Raw genomic sequence first — 17657 nt, forward strand, 5'->3', positions numbered from 1 at the left:
CAAAAATGAAACAACAATGTTTGGGAGAGAAATTCAAAATCTGAATGAAAGAGAATCGATAGATCTATCAATTAAAAACTGATCAACTTCTTTGTCAAGTTTAATAGCAAAAAATGAGGAACACGAATTTGTTCCTCTGAAAAAATTAGTGATTTGTAGAAGAAAAACATTTAAAACTTATTCTTCAGGCACAGTGCAGTATGTAACAAAATTACAATTTTCCAAAAAAGAGGTCTTCACGTAAACACTATATAATTTAAGTTTTAATACACATGCGGTTAGATTCTGGTTTTATGACACTACAAAGTGGTTTTAAATCAACTGTAAACAAATGGTGAATTAGTTGTTTATTTGTAACAAAGACATTCAGTAAAATAACTCATAAGTCCTTTCTGTTAGTTGAAAAGATTGAGCGGCTTCAAAATAAACACGTGCGTTCAGCATTACACCAACGCATTCTACTAAAACACATTACAGGCATTGAAAAATAAAATTTACGTGTGTTACAATTTTGCATTGAACTTTCCATTTTTATTTAGATCAACAGAGGATTCTTCACATTACAGCACTCCCATCTTATCGTGAAAATCAAAAACTTTTCCCTTTAAAATGTACCCGGCTTTAAACACCCTCATCAACTATTGCATCATAACAAAAGCTTAGAATGCCGACAATTTACCAATTTAATGTTTGTTGTCTTTGCAGCGTCAGTTAATAACCAAAATCTGAAACAGCATGATTGGTAGCGTTAGCTCTGAAACACTAACTTTACGCTTGTGAACGGGAGTGCTATAATAAGAAAGAACCCTGCTGTACTAGGTACTGTGAGAGGTATTGTATTGTGAAGATGGCAACATCGGTGGGAGCTGCAGCTGGAGAGAGGGAAGACGAGGCGTACTTCTTGGAGCCAGCCACCATCCCAGGAGATCCAGAGTCAGATAACGAGATCGCATACGAAGAGGTACACATCGACGATGACGAAGCTCTCATCCAATACGAAGGTCAGTCAGACTGAAAACTAGCAAAGAGAATCGGTAATGGGCGTTCAGTCAATTTTTCAACGCGTCTTATAAGAAACAATGCATAAAATATTGTGCCCCACCAGCCCATCAGACGCATGTGCAGACCTTCCCGCGTCCATTGGATCAATGATTTTGTTAGCACTGACAAGTTCTAAATGACATTGCCCATTGCGACAAAAAAGATATTTGAATGAATTTGTTTTTATTTGTTAAAAAATTCGGAAATAATTTTTTTGTCAATTTTTTTTAAAAGTTTACCTGGGAAGTTGTTGAAATTTTATTAGCCTTCCTAAATTTTCCTGCCTTCAATCATTACTTATTTGATATAAAAACCGCAGCTCAATTGCAAAGCAGACGGACAAAATTCAAATTGATTAAAGAAGTTTTGAGTCACTATTGTAAACCAAACAAGGAATAGCTTTGAAAAAGTTGGGAGTAAAATTAAGTAACAATTGTATATGTATGTCTACCTAAGGGGAACTGATTTCTGTGAAAGAAAAATTGGTCAAAATTTATCTTAAACAACTAAGTATGCAACTGTTCTTCGATTCTCTCCAATATAACACTAAGGAACATAGCTGGCAGATTGCCAGAAAATAGACGGAATAGCTACGTAGATCTGCAGTCTCAAAAAAACAGTACAAAAGACAGACCAAAAAATCGTCTTTTCATTGAAGACTGATGTTATATTTTGATTAAAAATCTGTATAAGTTTTTGCTACCTCTATTAGCTGCTCTCAAATAACCTTCATTTAGAGTGACACAAGCACACCTATTTGACCTTGTCTCTTTGAATTAAAGTAAATAAAAGTCAATTTCAAAGCCAGGAAGTCATTTTTGAGAGTGAGCTAAGTCCAGTGTGACCAAAAATTTAATCACACGAATGAAAAACCATAGCAGGACAAGTCCTGACGTACAATTCAAAGAATTTTCATTGACTAAACAGACAAACCAGACCTAGAATGGACTAAGAGTGAATTGAGAAAACCATTTTTAAAAAATTCTGATAAAAAAATAAGAAAAAAACAGAAAATCAATGTGAAAATGCCGCATGTGAACAAAAAAACCACTAACGAGAAAAGAAAATTTATTTCACACAAAAAACTAGGCCTAGAATGAGCTTTGAATGGATTGGGAAAACCATTTAGAAAAAAATCCGATCCAAAAAAATCGAAAAAACAGTAAAAATCAGAGTGAAATTGCCGCATGTGAACAAAAAACCACTACCGAGAAACCGAATTTTTGTTCAAACACCATTTTCTCACTCTACTTTAAAATTAGAGCTAAAAACATTCACGCCGCAAAACCACTAGCTTTGTCGCTCCATTTCCTGTTTCGGCGTGACCAAAATCACTACTCCAATTCGACTTCAAAAATCATGAAAATGTGTGAACAGATCTTAAAAAAAAAGACAGCACCCCAATACAATTCAAATTCTTTGAATTGTAATAAAAAATTTCGCTCCAATAAGAGCGAAAAATGACGTCACGCACGCATTTCAGTTGAAATTGCATGACCGTATGAAAAAAAGCAGATTTGAAGTGGTTATGACGTCATATGGTCGTAACAAAAATCGCGACAACGAAACAAAAAAAAACCAAGAGAATGCCAATAATAGCCCCAGCTATCGCCGTGCGGCTATTAAACAAAACTGCCGATTTACACTTTTTACCGCAGTTTATTCAAAACTCCATTTTTACACGAAAAAATTTAGAAAGGAAAAGCTTAATTGAGTTCTTCATACGGTTAAATAAAATAATTAAAAACAGTCCCCAAAGTTATTTCATAACTTTTATGTCTTCATTTTCACAACGGCAAACAAACGAAAGATGCATTTCAATGAAAATAAACCCTTCGTTAATAATTGTGAAACTCATATAAAAATTGAAACTATCAAAACATTTTACAAACTTTTACCCTTAATAATATCGAATCCAAAAATGAAGAAATTTATGAATTTTTTCAGAAGCTTTGGAATGATACCACGTTCGTATTTCTCCGCAGATAACATCTTCCGGCCAAAAATTGCTTCAAATAGGTACATCTGTGATGCGGCCGCTCCAGAATTGCAGCGGAATTTAATTTTCACAGCCTGCCTAGTGCTTAGCTATATTCGATTAACTAAATCTCGTCGAAACTTGGTCTCCCGTACGTATTAAAGGACTGTAAATTTAAGTTTGATTGATGTTAAGAAGATCCTTAGTGATAAACTATGTTCAATCTCGTGCTAAAGTTTGTAAGGCTTCAACCAAATGATAGTAATGTTTCCAACTTCTTATTAAAAGCTCAACTAACTTAGAAACGCAGATATTAAAATCTATCAAAACTTAGCACAAAAGACTAAAGTTGATTAAGAATCAAACTATAGTCCATCTGAGAGCCAACTCCTCTCTGTAACAGTTTCTAATGGTTCAAAATAAAATATCGTTGCATTATCCAAACAATTCGGTTAAGGTAAATAATCAGTAAGATATCATTTATAGCATCATTGTTACTTGTTTCTGATTGGTTAATCAAGTGATTGAGGTCAATATTTACATATTAAATGTCAAATTGCTGCACTATTTGATTTTGTTAACATAAACAAGACTGATACATAGGTAAAACTAAATGCCTCAAATGTATGAAATTTGACCATAAATAAACACTTAAAGGATAATAGAATTAGCAATAAGAAATTTCACGAATGGGAAATATCGAAAAATGTTTTTAGCACCATTTAAATGCAAATGCCGACATTTGTAGGTATGATCCAATACCGTTCGTTGGGTCCATGGGTAGCTTAGAGGTTAGATTAATAATGCGCCAAAACCTTTGGTTGCTGAGGTTTTCCCTTCAAAATCGGGTGGGGTGAGCAGATTTTTTAGTCTAAAATTTTTGTTCAGATTTGGGCATTTCTGAATTTTGACAAAATTTCAAGTTTTAGAGATCTGATTCCAATTCTGTTGGCTTATGCTCTTTTTCAATGGTGGCGCCAACAAGATGGCACTTGAATTGGTAGGGTTGGAACAAAATAATTTTTGAAAATTGAAGAACTAAAGAGCATAGCACAGTTCAGGACAGGCATTTTCAATTTATGGCGAGATTTTCATTCCAAAACATTATTGCAGCGCCTCTTTGCATAACTACAGTATGAAAAACAACTTAAATGAAAAAGAAATAGGTCTAAATTTATATTAATCTAAGTATGCAACTGTTCTCCAAATCTCCCTTTCTACGGAGAAAAACTGGCGCTTTACACATCAGCAGCAAGTTATTCCAAAATTCATTTTTACACAGAAACAATTCCTATAGAAAATGCGTAATTATCCAGTTAACTACATAATTGAAAAGTGTCCCCAAAGACGTTTCATATAACTTTAGATATCTTCCATTTCACAACGCAAGGCGAACAAAAGATGCGTTTCACTGAAAAAATCTTTCTCAATGAATATGAATTGCGAACAAAAAATGGTACTAATCAAAATACTTTGCACATTTTTACCCAAAAAATTCTTATATCAAAAATTTGAAAAATTGTTTGATTTTTTGAAGAGCTTTTGAATGATATCATGTTAGTATTTGTCCGCAGATAACATCTCCCGACCAAAAAATGGCTTGACAATAAGTCGAGTTGGTACTTATATTTGTAGGGTTCGAAACAAATAAATTTTGAAAACTGAAGAATAACTAAAGATCGTAGCACAGTTCTGGGCAGGTATTTTCAATTTATGACGGAATGTTCATTCGAAAACAACATTGAAGCGCCGCTTCGCAGAATTACCGTATGCGAAACTTCAACACAAGACTAGTGATTAAATCTAGCATAGTTTGAAATCCAAAAACTATAAAAGAAGGTCTCAGGCAAAACGTGATTAAAACTGTTCAGCTGCCAGCTTTCTGAGGGCAAAAAACAATGAAGATCAATTCTGAATTTGATATGAGCCAGAACGTAGACATTTATGACAAACACTACAATTCACTTCACAACAATTCGGATAAAATTTGCCCCAATGAGAGAGAATAAGAAAAATATTCATATGAAAAGGGCATGAAAATAATGATAGCTCTATTGCTTTCATGAGGGTGCAAAAACAGACATCGAAACTAATCAAACAACTTCACTTAAAAAGCAACCTTCAAACATGCAACAAGCGCCAATACAATTGCTGATACTGCAACCCCTTTGTTTTTATCGCAGAATAACTCTTGACTAACCAGACTAAAAATAAGGAGTCGAAGTATTAGTTAACGGCAAACTACATTTTAAAAGAAAATGTAGTCGGAAACAGCTTTGTAGTCGGAAACAGCTGTAGTCGGAAACAGCTGCAGTCTCAGAGCTGTTTCCGAGTCGGAAACAGCTGAAGTCTCAGAGCATAAAAAATTACCCGAAAACATAACCAATTATAAGAGAAAACTCTGACAAATTGCTCTCAAACGACCACCTTCTCTTTATGACTACCATTTGCCCTAGATAAATATAACATCTTTACACTACTCCAAAAATACCATGTGAAGCTACTCCGCTACCCCCTCCACTTTCAGTTTCAACATTAAAAACACGCTTTGAAACTTATTCCATGAATTATGAGCACATCTCACTACAATACAAAATAAAGACGTCACAAAAAATTGATACTTATGTTTGGATTAGAAAACGATGAAAACCATTTTGAAACATTTTTGAAGATCAGTAACACCTATGTCCAAAACGACGCATCCTGTACACACTCAGTAACAGAAATATAGCTCATTCAGAAAAATTACAAATATATAACTCAGTGCAGAAACACCATTCCAAAACAAAAATCACAACGTACTAGATATATATATATATATATATATATATACTCAGCATGATCGCTGTTTTCCGCACACATGTATAAAGATCAGGAAAGTAAGCGAGTGCGAAAAACGCTGACACGCTCAAACGCTGATATATACATCGGTAGTTTTCGCATTCTAAACGTGCGTAAAATGGTGACAAGTCTATTGACTCTAATCCTTTGATATCGTGGCCGACTGTAATTTAGTCCTTATATTTGGGGGGATTAGTCACCAATTTACGCATTGCTAAGGTCGCTAAAATTAGCATGAAGGATTTAACGAATTTAGCTTCCATTTATTTACATTTTGTCTGCAATGTTTGCTTTGTCACTGATTTCAGCTACTGGTTTTCAAAACGTAACGAGGTAATCAGAAAATCAACAAATTCCATTCATGAGGGTGCAAAAACAGACATCGAAACTAATCAAACAACTTCAGTTAAAAAGCAACCTTCAAACATGCAACAAGCGCCAATACAATTGCTGATACTGCAACCCCTTTGTTTTTATCGCAGAATAACTCTTGACTACCCAGACTAAAAATAAGGAGTCGAAGTATTAGTTAACGGCAAAATACATTTTAAAAGAAAATGTAGTCGGAAACAGCTTTGTAGTCGGAAACAGCTGTAGTCGGAAACAGCTGCAGTCTCAGAGCTGTTTCCGAGTCGGAAACAGCTGCAGTCTCAGAGCATAAAAAATTACCCGAAAACATAACCAATTATAAGAGAAAACTCTGACAAATTGCTCTCAAACGACCACCTTCTGTTTATGACTACCATTTGCCCTAGATAAATATAACATCTTTACACTACTCCAAAAATACCATGTGAAGCTACTCCGCTACCCACTCCACTTTCAGTTTCAACATTAAAAACACGCTTTGAAACTTATTCCATGAATTATGAGCACATCTCACTACAATACAAAATAAAGACGTCACAAAAAATTGATACTTATGTTTGGATTAGAAAACGATGAAAACCATTTTGAAACTTTTTTGAAGATCAGTAACACCTATGTCCAAAACGACGCATCCTGTACACACTCAGTAGCAGAAATATAGCTCATTCAGAAAAATTACAAATATATAACTCAGTGCAGAAACACCATTCCAAAACAAAAATCACAACGTACTAAATATATATACTCAGCATGATCGCTGTTTTCCGCACACATGTATAAAGATCAGGAAAGTAAGCGAGTGCGAAAAACGCTGACACGCTCAAACGCTGATATATACATCGGTAGTTTTCGCATTCTAAACGTGCGTAAAATGGTGACAAGTTTATTGACTCTAATCCTTTGATATCGTGGCCGACTGTAATTTAGTCCTTATATTTGGGGGGATTAGTCACCAATTTACGCATTGCTAAGGTCGCTAAAATTAGCATGAAGGATTTAACGAATTTAGCTTCCATTTATTCACATTTTGTCTGCAATGTTTGCTTTGTCACTGATTTCAGCTACTGGTTTTCAAAACGTAACGAGGTAATCAGAAAATCAAAAAATTCCATTCATGAACTTTAAAATTTCAAAATCTAAATTTAAAAAGTCCAACCTAGTAAGTGAAAATTTGAGCAAACTTGTTGTGAGCTGAGCAACAAAGTTTTTTCATAAGTAATTAAAACATGACATTATGAAGCTTCGCTTATGCTTAGAAAACTGTTTTGGAAGATCCATCACAAGTATAAAGCACAGCCGGCTTATAGTAAACAGAAAAGGAACCGGAAAAATAGTCCAATAGACTTTTGCGACTATAGTTTTAACCCAAGAAGTATTTTACTATCAGTAATCTGCATCAGTTATCAGATAGTTCCAAATATAACATAACCAGCTAGCGTTGGATGCAACTGCTTTCCAGCGACAGGTGAAGTTTTGGTTGTCGCCAGCTTAAACAGAGTTCCAAGAGTTCCTCAGAGTGCCAAGATAAAAGAGGAGGGCTTCAAGATCGCCCTTTAAACCATGAATATCTGCCTCTCTAAGCTTTCCTCAACAGCTTCGCTAATCCGAACACTTAAGAGAGTACTAAACCACTAACAGAGCTGCTGAGACCAGTTATTACCACTTTTGAAGACGAAAAGGCCACTTTAATTGCTTAAGCAAAATAATTTAATTCCTAGCTAATAGTCAACAAAAAGGCTTACACGTTCACAACAATTGCTTTGGACTAATTTTGAGAGAAATTAAAAATCTCACCTTAAACGCAGACTCTGAGAAATGTTAAAAAGATATGAAATCGAATCCCATGAAATTTTCTCATGGCAATCTCTCCATGAAAACCACTAGAGGCGGCGCACTGACCACAAAGATACATTTTATTCATACAAATAAAAAAAAACCATCACTCATCTTTAACTGATAGAGCTTACCGGCGGTCTGATGCTGATGGTCGTTTAGGAGACGAGGATTTGAATGTCGCCGTGCAAATCCTGAAAGAGGCATCGGCAGATAAAGACATTCAAAAGGGCAGTTTGACTCCACCTCCGATACCCGAAGCCACCCTGACATACAGACCAGAGGTTGTCGACGACTTTGTGAGGAACTTCCTAGTCAAAAACAACATGTGGCGCACACTAGATTGTTTCCAACATGAATGGTATGAGCTTAAGCATAAAGGAAAACTGTCCAGCTCCGATATGGGAACAGTGCCTGATGTGTATGTTAAGAACAGTCAACTTGATCACGAGAACCAGTACTTGAAACAGGAATTGGAACGGTTTAAAGCAGCGGCAAGCGGCGCTAAGGATCACTTCATTAAAATGAGGAAAGAGCGCGACTTCCATCGAATGCATCATCGCAGAGTAGTTCAGGAGAAAAATTCTCTCATTGACAATCTTGCAAAGCTTAGAAAGCACTATGACTCCTATGAGCCAGCACTTCAACACCTGAAAAAGAAGTACGAAGTCGCTATGCGTGAAAAAATGCTGAGCAAACTTGAACGCGACAGAGCATTAGGACAGGTATCGGGTCTTCAAGCTACTTTGAAATCAGTCAATAATATTCGCTCTGAAAGCCAGACAAATTTCACCTTCGCCGAAGGAGGTAAAATTACAGGGAAGCTGTCAAGAACCCCTGAAGCACCCTCGCGAGTTGACAGCACTTTGGGCGGAACCCAGCAACGTCTTTACGAAGCCAGAAGAAGCGATCTGGCCAATGCTAAACCCAACACCCTTGACCCTATGGACGTTACCAATATCAAACTGCCTCGTCATACGGAAGACACAGTTTGGCCCAAGGACAAAGGAGTGAACCCTGACCTCTCAAAGGTCATCCCTCCATGTGCACACTTGACGAGGGTCGGAGGGTTCAGGTTGACACATACATTCCAGGCACACGATTTGGCTGTGAGCTCCATGGCACTTCATCCCAAAGAGGACATGCTAGTGACCACAAGTGATGACAGAAAGTGGAAAATGTGGCAGGCAAATAAAATCTAAAAATTCGTCAAACTACAATTTTTCCTACAATATACGTCATAATTCAATTAATGAGCACACTTCACCATGTTTTAGCAAAGCAACGAAACGTATGGCTTTTCCTTCGGCATCCATTTTAATTAATAATTTTGACAATCGGCCGGGTTCCTGGTTAAGTCAAGTTTGGTTGTGCTATTTTTCGAGAAGTGGTCTAAACAAAGAAAAAGCCAAAATTATTTAATTGTGCCTTTCCATTGTCCTCAACTCTATAATGATGGCCCGATGACCTGTCAGATCTGAGTGATGTGTTTGTGTTGAGTTAATAACATGTCCTTAGATTCTGAAAACCAATTCAAACATTATCGCTAAAAGGGGTGATATCAATTCGCACGTAGAACTACGATAGAAACATTCTTCTTCTTCTTTCCAGATCCCGACAGGTGAGATTGTGATGACAGGGGAGGGACACACGGAATGGCTGTCAGGATGCGATTTCTCATACGATGGGGAGAGACTGGCCACTTCCAGTGGGGACTCCACTGTCAAGATGTGGTCATTCGAAGAGGGCAGGTGTATCCACACATTCGCTGAACACCAGTTTGCAGTCTGGAGTGTCAGCTACCATCACTCCGGACATTTCGTTGCAAGCTCGTTAGTTGAATTGGAAGCAGTAAATTAGTTTTTAAAAACAATAGACTCGTAAAACGCAGCAACAACTTTGAAAACACTAAGAGTATATTCACCGAGGTGTGTACAGGTGATAAAAGCCAATGGCCTCACAATGACGTCATAAGTTATTAAAATGTCGTCAGAATTGATACTTTGATTGTGACCAGTCTATTGTGTCTCACTGTATTCAAAATTTGCTCGAGACTCAATTTGCTCGAGTTTACTTAAAGCAATCAAAGACAACTTCTGCAATGTGCGTTAGTACAATATATTTCAACCCCTCAAACACCTGAGCTCAAATTTTATCCTGCATGTTTTCATTCTCCATGAAAACAATTCAGGGAAAGCATACCAATACTGCTTAAAATAAGAGAAAAGAACGAAACCTGACTTTTCAGTACCGCTTCAAAAAACTTTTTGCCATTTATAGAATTGCCCAAACGTCAATTTTTGCGTCAACAAACCAGAACAAGTAATAAAAACAAGCAAAAAAGTGAGGATAAATCCGCTTCGCACCAACAAGGCTTTGTTGACCACAAACTATTGTTCACATACCAGAATACTGAAAAAAAATATTCTAAATGCAAACCTGTGCGAAGAAAATTATTTTAAAACATGGTCATTGTATTTAGGCGTCTTTTTCTGAATTCATTATGCAAAATTTTTTTAATTGTTCTCAAACGAACGAAGTCTGAAGCAATTATTTTAAACGTGCTGCTCTTTTTTATGCAAAACTTTTGCCAAACCATTTTGACTTTTCCAGTTTTTCCGCCTAGTTTTCGGTTTTGCGTGATCTAAATTTCTCTAATTCCAAAAGTCAGATCAAAAGAGCGCCCAAATCATTGTAATTTTACTCACTTTAAATGCTCTCGAACGAAGTATGAAGCAATTAATGTAAACGAGCCGGTCTTTTTATGCAACATTTCTGCTTGACCGGTTTGACTTTTGGAGTGACTATTAGGCCCTTCGTTTTCCGTGATATAAATTCCTCTCTCAATCACAAGAGTCAGTAGCTGAACTCAAATGGCAACAGTTCACCACTATAATTTAAATAAAAAATGTGGCGAAATTGGTCTCATTTATTATTAGTGGTTTAATACAAAAAAAATGTTTAATTGTTATTATTTAATGTTTAATTTTTATTAGCGGTTATAGCGCGGTATATAATAACTTCTAATGACGTCATTTGAACCCCCAATAAGTGAACTTAGTCCCCCCGACTGAAGCAGGCCGCAACATATTCCAGCTCCCACTAGTCGTTGGAGAGCAATTCTTTCAACGTTAGTCGGTTATATTTTTTTAATATTTCACTAATATTTTGCGTTTACACGAATCTAAATGTCGTAACTTTGTATTCACCTCATATGACATTGAAAGTTTTCCAGATAATGAAAAAGATCGGTTCATCTGTTTTAACAATTTCTATGAACGGGCCATCCGTTTTCTATAAGACCTCAACATTATTAGTTTTCGAAAACAGTATATGAAAACATTTCAAAAATTAATTGGCAATCTCAACGTTCTTGTTCTACAAAAGAATTATAGGCCTATAATATAATGATTAATGTTATAAGTAATGTACTTTAAATACACCAGAGGATTGAAAACATACCCGGCAGATTGCCAGAATATAGCAACCGTTGATTCCCATAACGATTGGGATTGAAAGAACAAAAGCAATTCTGTTCATTTTATATTGCTTTGCTGAGCGATTGCTGTTCAAAAGCACTTTGAGCAGAGTAAGCCCAGAATGAAACTAGCATAGAGACGTAAAATATGTCGAAAAACGGTAAAATGAGGTACCAACAAAAGCGAAACAAATTTTTATTCGACTAAGTAAAATAACATAGCAGAACAAGTCCTGATTTACAATCAAAAAGTTATTCACTAGTGAACTCACAGCTATTATTTTTACATTAACATCAAACAAGGGCAGTCAACAAAGTCCATGACCCTAAATTTGCAAAACAATCGCACCAAAAACCATTTGAAGATTTCTGTTTCCAGAATGTAATGTTTTAAGAATAACTAATACTAATATCAAAACATACCCGGCAGATTGCCGGAAAATAGCCGCCGTTGATTCCAATATGCATGATTGGGATTGAACGAATAGAATATATTGAAAAGTCCGATTTATTTTGATGGCATTTCGTAGTTGAACATAACGCACTTCTGTTTCTTAGACAGAGGCTACAGGGGCTACTATCAATACCAATAAGCATTAGAGATGGTAACTAAGACTTATAGGAACGACGTTCAAATAGCGGGCATCTAAAATTGGGCTTTATGGGTTTATCCCGTTTCTATTTGTGACTTCAATTTTTTATACCGACTCTGTTCATTTCGAATTGCTTTGCTTAGCAACTGATGTTCAAAATCACTTTTAGCAGAATGAGAGAAGAGAGAAACTAGCCCAGAGAAGTCAAAAAGATTTCACGCAAAATGTCGAAAAAGCGGCAAAATGGTAAAGCGAAAAAAAGTTTGACGAAGTAAAAAACAATACGAGCGCAATAATAGCCGGCTGAGAAGATGAGGGCGGCTATTAATTATGAAAACAATGGCTCTACTCGTCCTTAGATTGATACAAAAACCAAAGAAACGATATAAATCATTCGGCAGAAATGAATATATTTGAAAGTCAGTGGCCTAAAATTAATAAAACAACGTCACCAAAATGCTAAACCGCAGAACACCATAAAGTTTTGGAAGTCATAAATTAATTAACTTTTAAGCCGTTCTAGTGGGAGAAAAAAAATATCACAACAAAAGAAGGCAAGATTAACAAATTCACTCGACGGTTTCGATAACAAACGGTATCTCAGTCAATGAAAATGTTCGCTAAATTTTGAAGCTAATAAGTTGACCACAAGTAAGCCACACTTGAAAGCCAAGAAGAAAAAGCAATCAAACCATAGGAAAAACATCCAAATCATGCAAAACTAACGAATCAACTTTCAATTTTTGAAAACAAAATCTAATATTTCTCGAAAAGAAATAGTGTAAAAATCACAAACTCATAAGCTACGGTCTGAAATAACTCATTCGATTAATTTATGCGTCATTAGCAAACATGAGACCTGTCATTAATGAGACAATGAGATAAGTAACTAGCCAAAAAACCTTGCCAAAAAATTGATAAAATATCTTATACTCAACCTCGAAGTCTTAAAAAGCGTTAGCTGTGAGCAGAAACAGTTAAATGGATTTAAAAACCAATTAGCACCCTATGAGACCTGTCCCTAATGAGATTAAATGGGAAGACGACAAAACGTACAACACTGGCAATCTTAAAAATTTTTGAAAAAAGTGTTTAAGTCATGCAAACCAGAAGCTGTTAACTCAAACCATTAATTAAGTTCATTTCTGACTCATTTTGAGTCAATCAGACCTGTGATCTTTGCTACTATGTGATAAGACAACAGAAATAAAAAAAACGGGTCAAAAATCAAATACTCACTAAATTTTTACGACAACAAATTGTGAACATAGCTGGCAAATTGTCAGAAAATAGCCGCAATAGCTTCATAGATGGGTAAGGGCTGAGATGTTAAATTTTGATTAAGAATCTGTTTAACTTATTGCTGTTTCTAATCTAATAGCTGCTCTTAAATAACCTTCAATTAGAGTGACAAGTCCTCATTTGACCTCATCTCTTTAAACTAAAGCAAAGAAAAGTCAATTTCAGCGAGGAAGTCATTTTTAAGAGAGGTAAATCACGTGTGACCGAAAATTTAATCACGCAAATGATTATAAAAAACTACCTCCACTAAGAGTGAAAAATGACGTCACGCACGGTGGTGACGTCATATGGTTGTAACAAAAATCATGACAACGAAATAAATAAAAAACCAAGAGAAGGCTAATAATAGCCTCAGCTATTGCTTTGCGGCTATTAATAACAATCATTAACTGCCGGTTGATGAATTCAAGCAATTGCAAAGAGGTTCAATTAAAGCACATATTTATCGTATTAAAACACTGAAGAAAGAAAAAACACTGAAAACAGAATCCACGCATGTGAAACAAAATTAATCTCAAAAATCGTAAAATTGTTCAAACACCAACTTTTCACTCCACTTTTAAGGTAGTTTGAAAGCATATCACGATTCAAACCAACTCGATTTTTCTTTCCCTCTTTAGGCGTGACTAAATCACCAGGCTAATTTGACTTCTCACTGACGTGAAAAAGCCGAAAAAAGTGTGAGTAGATGTTAAGAAAAACACCACATCAAAACAATCCAAATACTTTAGATCGTTAAACCAGGTCAAATTTATTGAAGACTACGCTTCAACTGTCAATTTTTTAAACTCTTTTACAAGAAAATCTTGTTCGTAAAACCTGCACACACTTTTCTAGGATGAATGATCGACATATTTCATATTGTGAACAAAGTATTGTTTATAGACCATCATAAACAGCCGATTGAAATGCGATTTAGAAAGATCGTAAACATGTCGAACAACAAACACAAACTTACTCTTCTTAAAATAAACTAAATTACCACTTTCTAAAACTTAACCAAAATTTTTGGCCGCATTCTAGATCGGTGGACAACACAGCCAAAGTGTGGGACTTGAACTCACTGCGATGTAGACAGACTTTACGAGGACACACAGATTCTGTCAACTCAGTGGAGTTCCTCAGGTACTCAAACACTGTCTGCACTTCATCAGCTGACAAGACAGTGTCTCTGTGGGATGCGAGGACTGCTCTATGTGCTCAGACATTCTATGGACACGTTCACTCCGTCAATGATGCTGTATTCAATATCAGGTCACACTCATTTCATAACAGAACATATATGTGCATCTTCAATCATACTAACATGCTCACAGTTACATACTGTGTAGTATTAAACGAGAGGGTCTGTCCCAGATTTCGACACATTTTAGCCATGACACCCATTCGCACTTAGATTCAAAATTATGCCAGCAAAATGCGCAGACTCGCCTCCCCGTCTGGTAAAAAATAATCTACCTATTCCTTACTACTATTCTGGTTCCAATCCAGTACTGTTCACTTTCACAGTACCATTTTCAGCCTGTGAATCGTGAACAACTGATTACGCGCCTCGTCTACTTTTCAGGGGCGAAACAATTGCCTCGTGTGATTCGTATGGCATAGTGAAACTGTGGGATGTGCGAACAGTGTCCCCTATAAAGACGATAGATGTGGGACCCTACCCCTGCAACAAGGCAGCATTCGACCCAGGATGCTCAGTTCTGTCTCTCTCAAGTAGTGATGGAACCATCAAGATGGTCGACATTTCAACCGACAAGGTATTATTGCATTATAAGCACTGTAGTAACCACCTCACAAAAACATTAAGTCACAAACGACAGATATTAAGATTTTCGAAAAAACCTAAAATCTGAACATCGAATTCTGTGAGCCACATTTGTGGGTAGTTTGACACCTAGCGTAAATAAATTTTGGTAAGTTTACGAATGTTTGACGAACCGAGTTATTATGAAGCGGTGCTTGAGTTAGCAATATTTGTGGTGACGCTGATCATCTGTTCTGGCTCGCTATTTTATGTCCCCAAAACCAAGGATATGAAAGGGGTTTAGTTTTTGAGACCAGTTTGCGTATCATCCATAAACTATCAAATAAAGATATTTCAGTTGATATTAACTCTCCAATAAAAACGAGGATATCAATGAAGGTTGCAACAAAAATCTTGATAAAACGGAAAAACATAGCAAGAAGGCCGTCCTGAATTACAATTCTGCAATTAAATAACCCCAAAGACACGGATATCAGCCTAAATATGCAAGAAGAGTCCTTTAAAACTCAGATTCTATATGAACAAGTCACAAAAACTAAAAACTGAAAAAAACCTTCCATTTGCTAGTGGTTTTGAAGTCATTGAGAGCAATACTACACGTTTTATCTACTTTTTTTTAAAAACCAACCTTTTATTGGCATCATTTAATGCCAAAGCGAAAAACGGTGAAGACAACTATTTGTTTTCAACTTTTTTGCTCCCTTCTCCTGTTCACCCTTTACACTTAAAAAAGCACTCCAATTTGACCTTAAATTGGCATTAACAAACAATCAGATGAACAGATTTCAAAGACAGCACACCAATGATGCAATTGAAATTATCAAAATTTTACAAATAAACAAGGCCAACAACAGTTTGCCATCGCTTTCACAGCTATATAAGGAATTTAAAAAGTTTTCGACTAGGACGTCGAACTCATTATTATGACCTTTGGTCGGTATTGGCAGTCATGTTGACAAATAATAACATATTCAAGCAATACAAATTTCAAACCCTTATTAATAGCAAATTTTTTAATGAATTTAAGGTTCTTTCTTTAATTGTCGTAATATATTGAAGGTTAACTGCTGAGTTTGTTGAGTAACAGGGTTCCGTCACGAAAACACTAAATTTTAGAATCATATGCAACAGATAGCTCAAAAAGTAGAGTCGGGAGAAATTTAACGGATGAAGACCGAGGGATAAAGACACTAAATGATTGAAAGCTCAAAAAACCAGCAAATGGAGTTAAAAATTATACTGAACTTTTTTCGCTGGTTTTTACAGAAAATTGCTAAAGAACTTGATGCATTCACAAGAGAAACGTCAATTTCATATACCGTTGTCACTTATCTCTGCTTCAAGCGTAGTTTCATATTTCAGGTGTTGAATTTGAGTGGACACGAAGACACAGTACAGACGTGTGTATTCTCAAGAGAAGGAGACTACTTACTCACAGGCTCATCCGACTGCACTGTCCGTATATGGTCATAATCCAACAAATCAACAATCTCACAACTTCTATCTCAAAATTATGCGACACTAGGAACCTCAGCTAACATCACAGCAACCAGAGTATAAAGGAGCTATCGCCAAAAATTAGTCCTTATGTTTGAACCACGTTCCTCCTTTTAGAATCAACTCAAAAATTATAAAATTGAAGTATTGAAAATTAAATTTCAAAATTCAAGTTCAAATTATTTTTATAACGCTTCAAAGAATAGCTTTGTTACATAATTAGCCAAAAAACGCAATAGCTTTTCAATTCCTTAAACTTCATGGAATTTTGACATTTCAAGGGAATCTATCATGATCGCATGCCAAAAAGGGCGGGAAATTATCGACAATAATTGCGACTACATTTTAGCAGAATTTGGTATAACAGATAAGATTGCATCGACGAAGAAGCTATTAACTGTTCTGATAAAATCATGCTGAGGACCCATCACTCTGTTCCTCTTGAAACTGCCAGTGATAAAACATTTCTGATTTACGTGAAATGTCATTCCACTAACTTTATCGTCCTGCATATTGACAAACAGTAAACAAGTACTATACAACGGCGGGAACCAAGACTTCTTTCCCGGGTCAAATTTGAGTAATAAGCAAAACCCACAGTTTGTGTGGTACTCCATAACGGGCTCAATTTCAACTCTGTGACGAAATGGACCCAAAAAGTACTTCAAAATGGTCTCGTTTTTCAAACTGAGAAAATGACTGTTGTAAAATAACTGCTTGTTGAAATATTTGTTCACATCTGATGGTGCAAGATTTCCTCGAATGAGATTTTCAGTAGCCATGACTAATTTCTGATGTTTCTGGAATGCTGCTTTGCTCTCTTCAGGGATGTTCCATACTGGGTGAGGGACATCAATGTCTTTGGACGTGAACAGATGGTAATGCAAATGTGCGTTCACACCTGCGTAATACGTTGCAAAGCTATAGGACAAAAATTTGAAGGCCCGACCAACACGC

At 36.0% G+C, this 17657-nt stretch overlaps 1 protein-coding gene across 1 annotated transcript; it reads left to right on the forward strand.

The window, feature by feature from the left end:
- Nucleotides 1-773: 773 nt before the first annotated feature.
- Nucleotides 774-16891, forward strand: LOC142352146 (sperm-associated antigen 16 protein-like). Its single transcript, XM_075404537.1, has 6 exons — nt 774-1001; nt 8225-9249; nt 9674-9894; nt 14459-14689; nt 15003-15195; nt 16566-16891. Exons 1-6 carry the CDS (start codon nt 848-850, stop codon nt 16674-16676), a joined length of 1935 nt encoding a protein of 644 aa, XP_075260652.1. The 5' UTR covers nt 774-847; the 3' UTR covers nt 16677-16891.
- Nucleotides 16892-17657: the final 766 nt, after the last annotated feature.

Source organism: Convolutriloba macropyga, chromosome 13 (assembly GCF_964194025.1).
Source record: "Convolutriloba macropyga chromosome 13, txConMacr16.3, whole genome shotgun sequence".
Taxonomy (NCBI): Eukaryota; Metazoa; Xenacoelomorpha; order Acoela; family Convolutidae; genus Convolutriloba; species Convolutriloba macropyga.

What these genes read in the sequence shown, in the direction of transcription:
- LOC142352146 (XM_075404537.1), top strand. Translation starts at nt 848, where the DNA reads ATGGCAACATCGGTGGGAGCTGCAGCTGGAGAGAGGGAAGACGAGGCG. An exon ending in GGACATTTCGTTGCAAGCTC is followed by an intron (nt 9,895 to 14,458) that starts GTTAGTTGAATT and finishes GCCGCATTCTAG; the next exon opens with ATCGGTGGACAACACAGCCA. An exon ending in GATGCTGTATTCAATATCAG is followed by an intron (nt 14,690 to 15,002) that starts GTCACACTCATT and finishes TCTACTTTTCAG; the next exon opens with GGGCGAAACAATTGCCTCGT.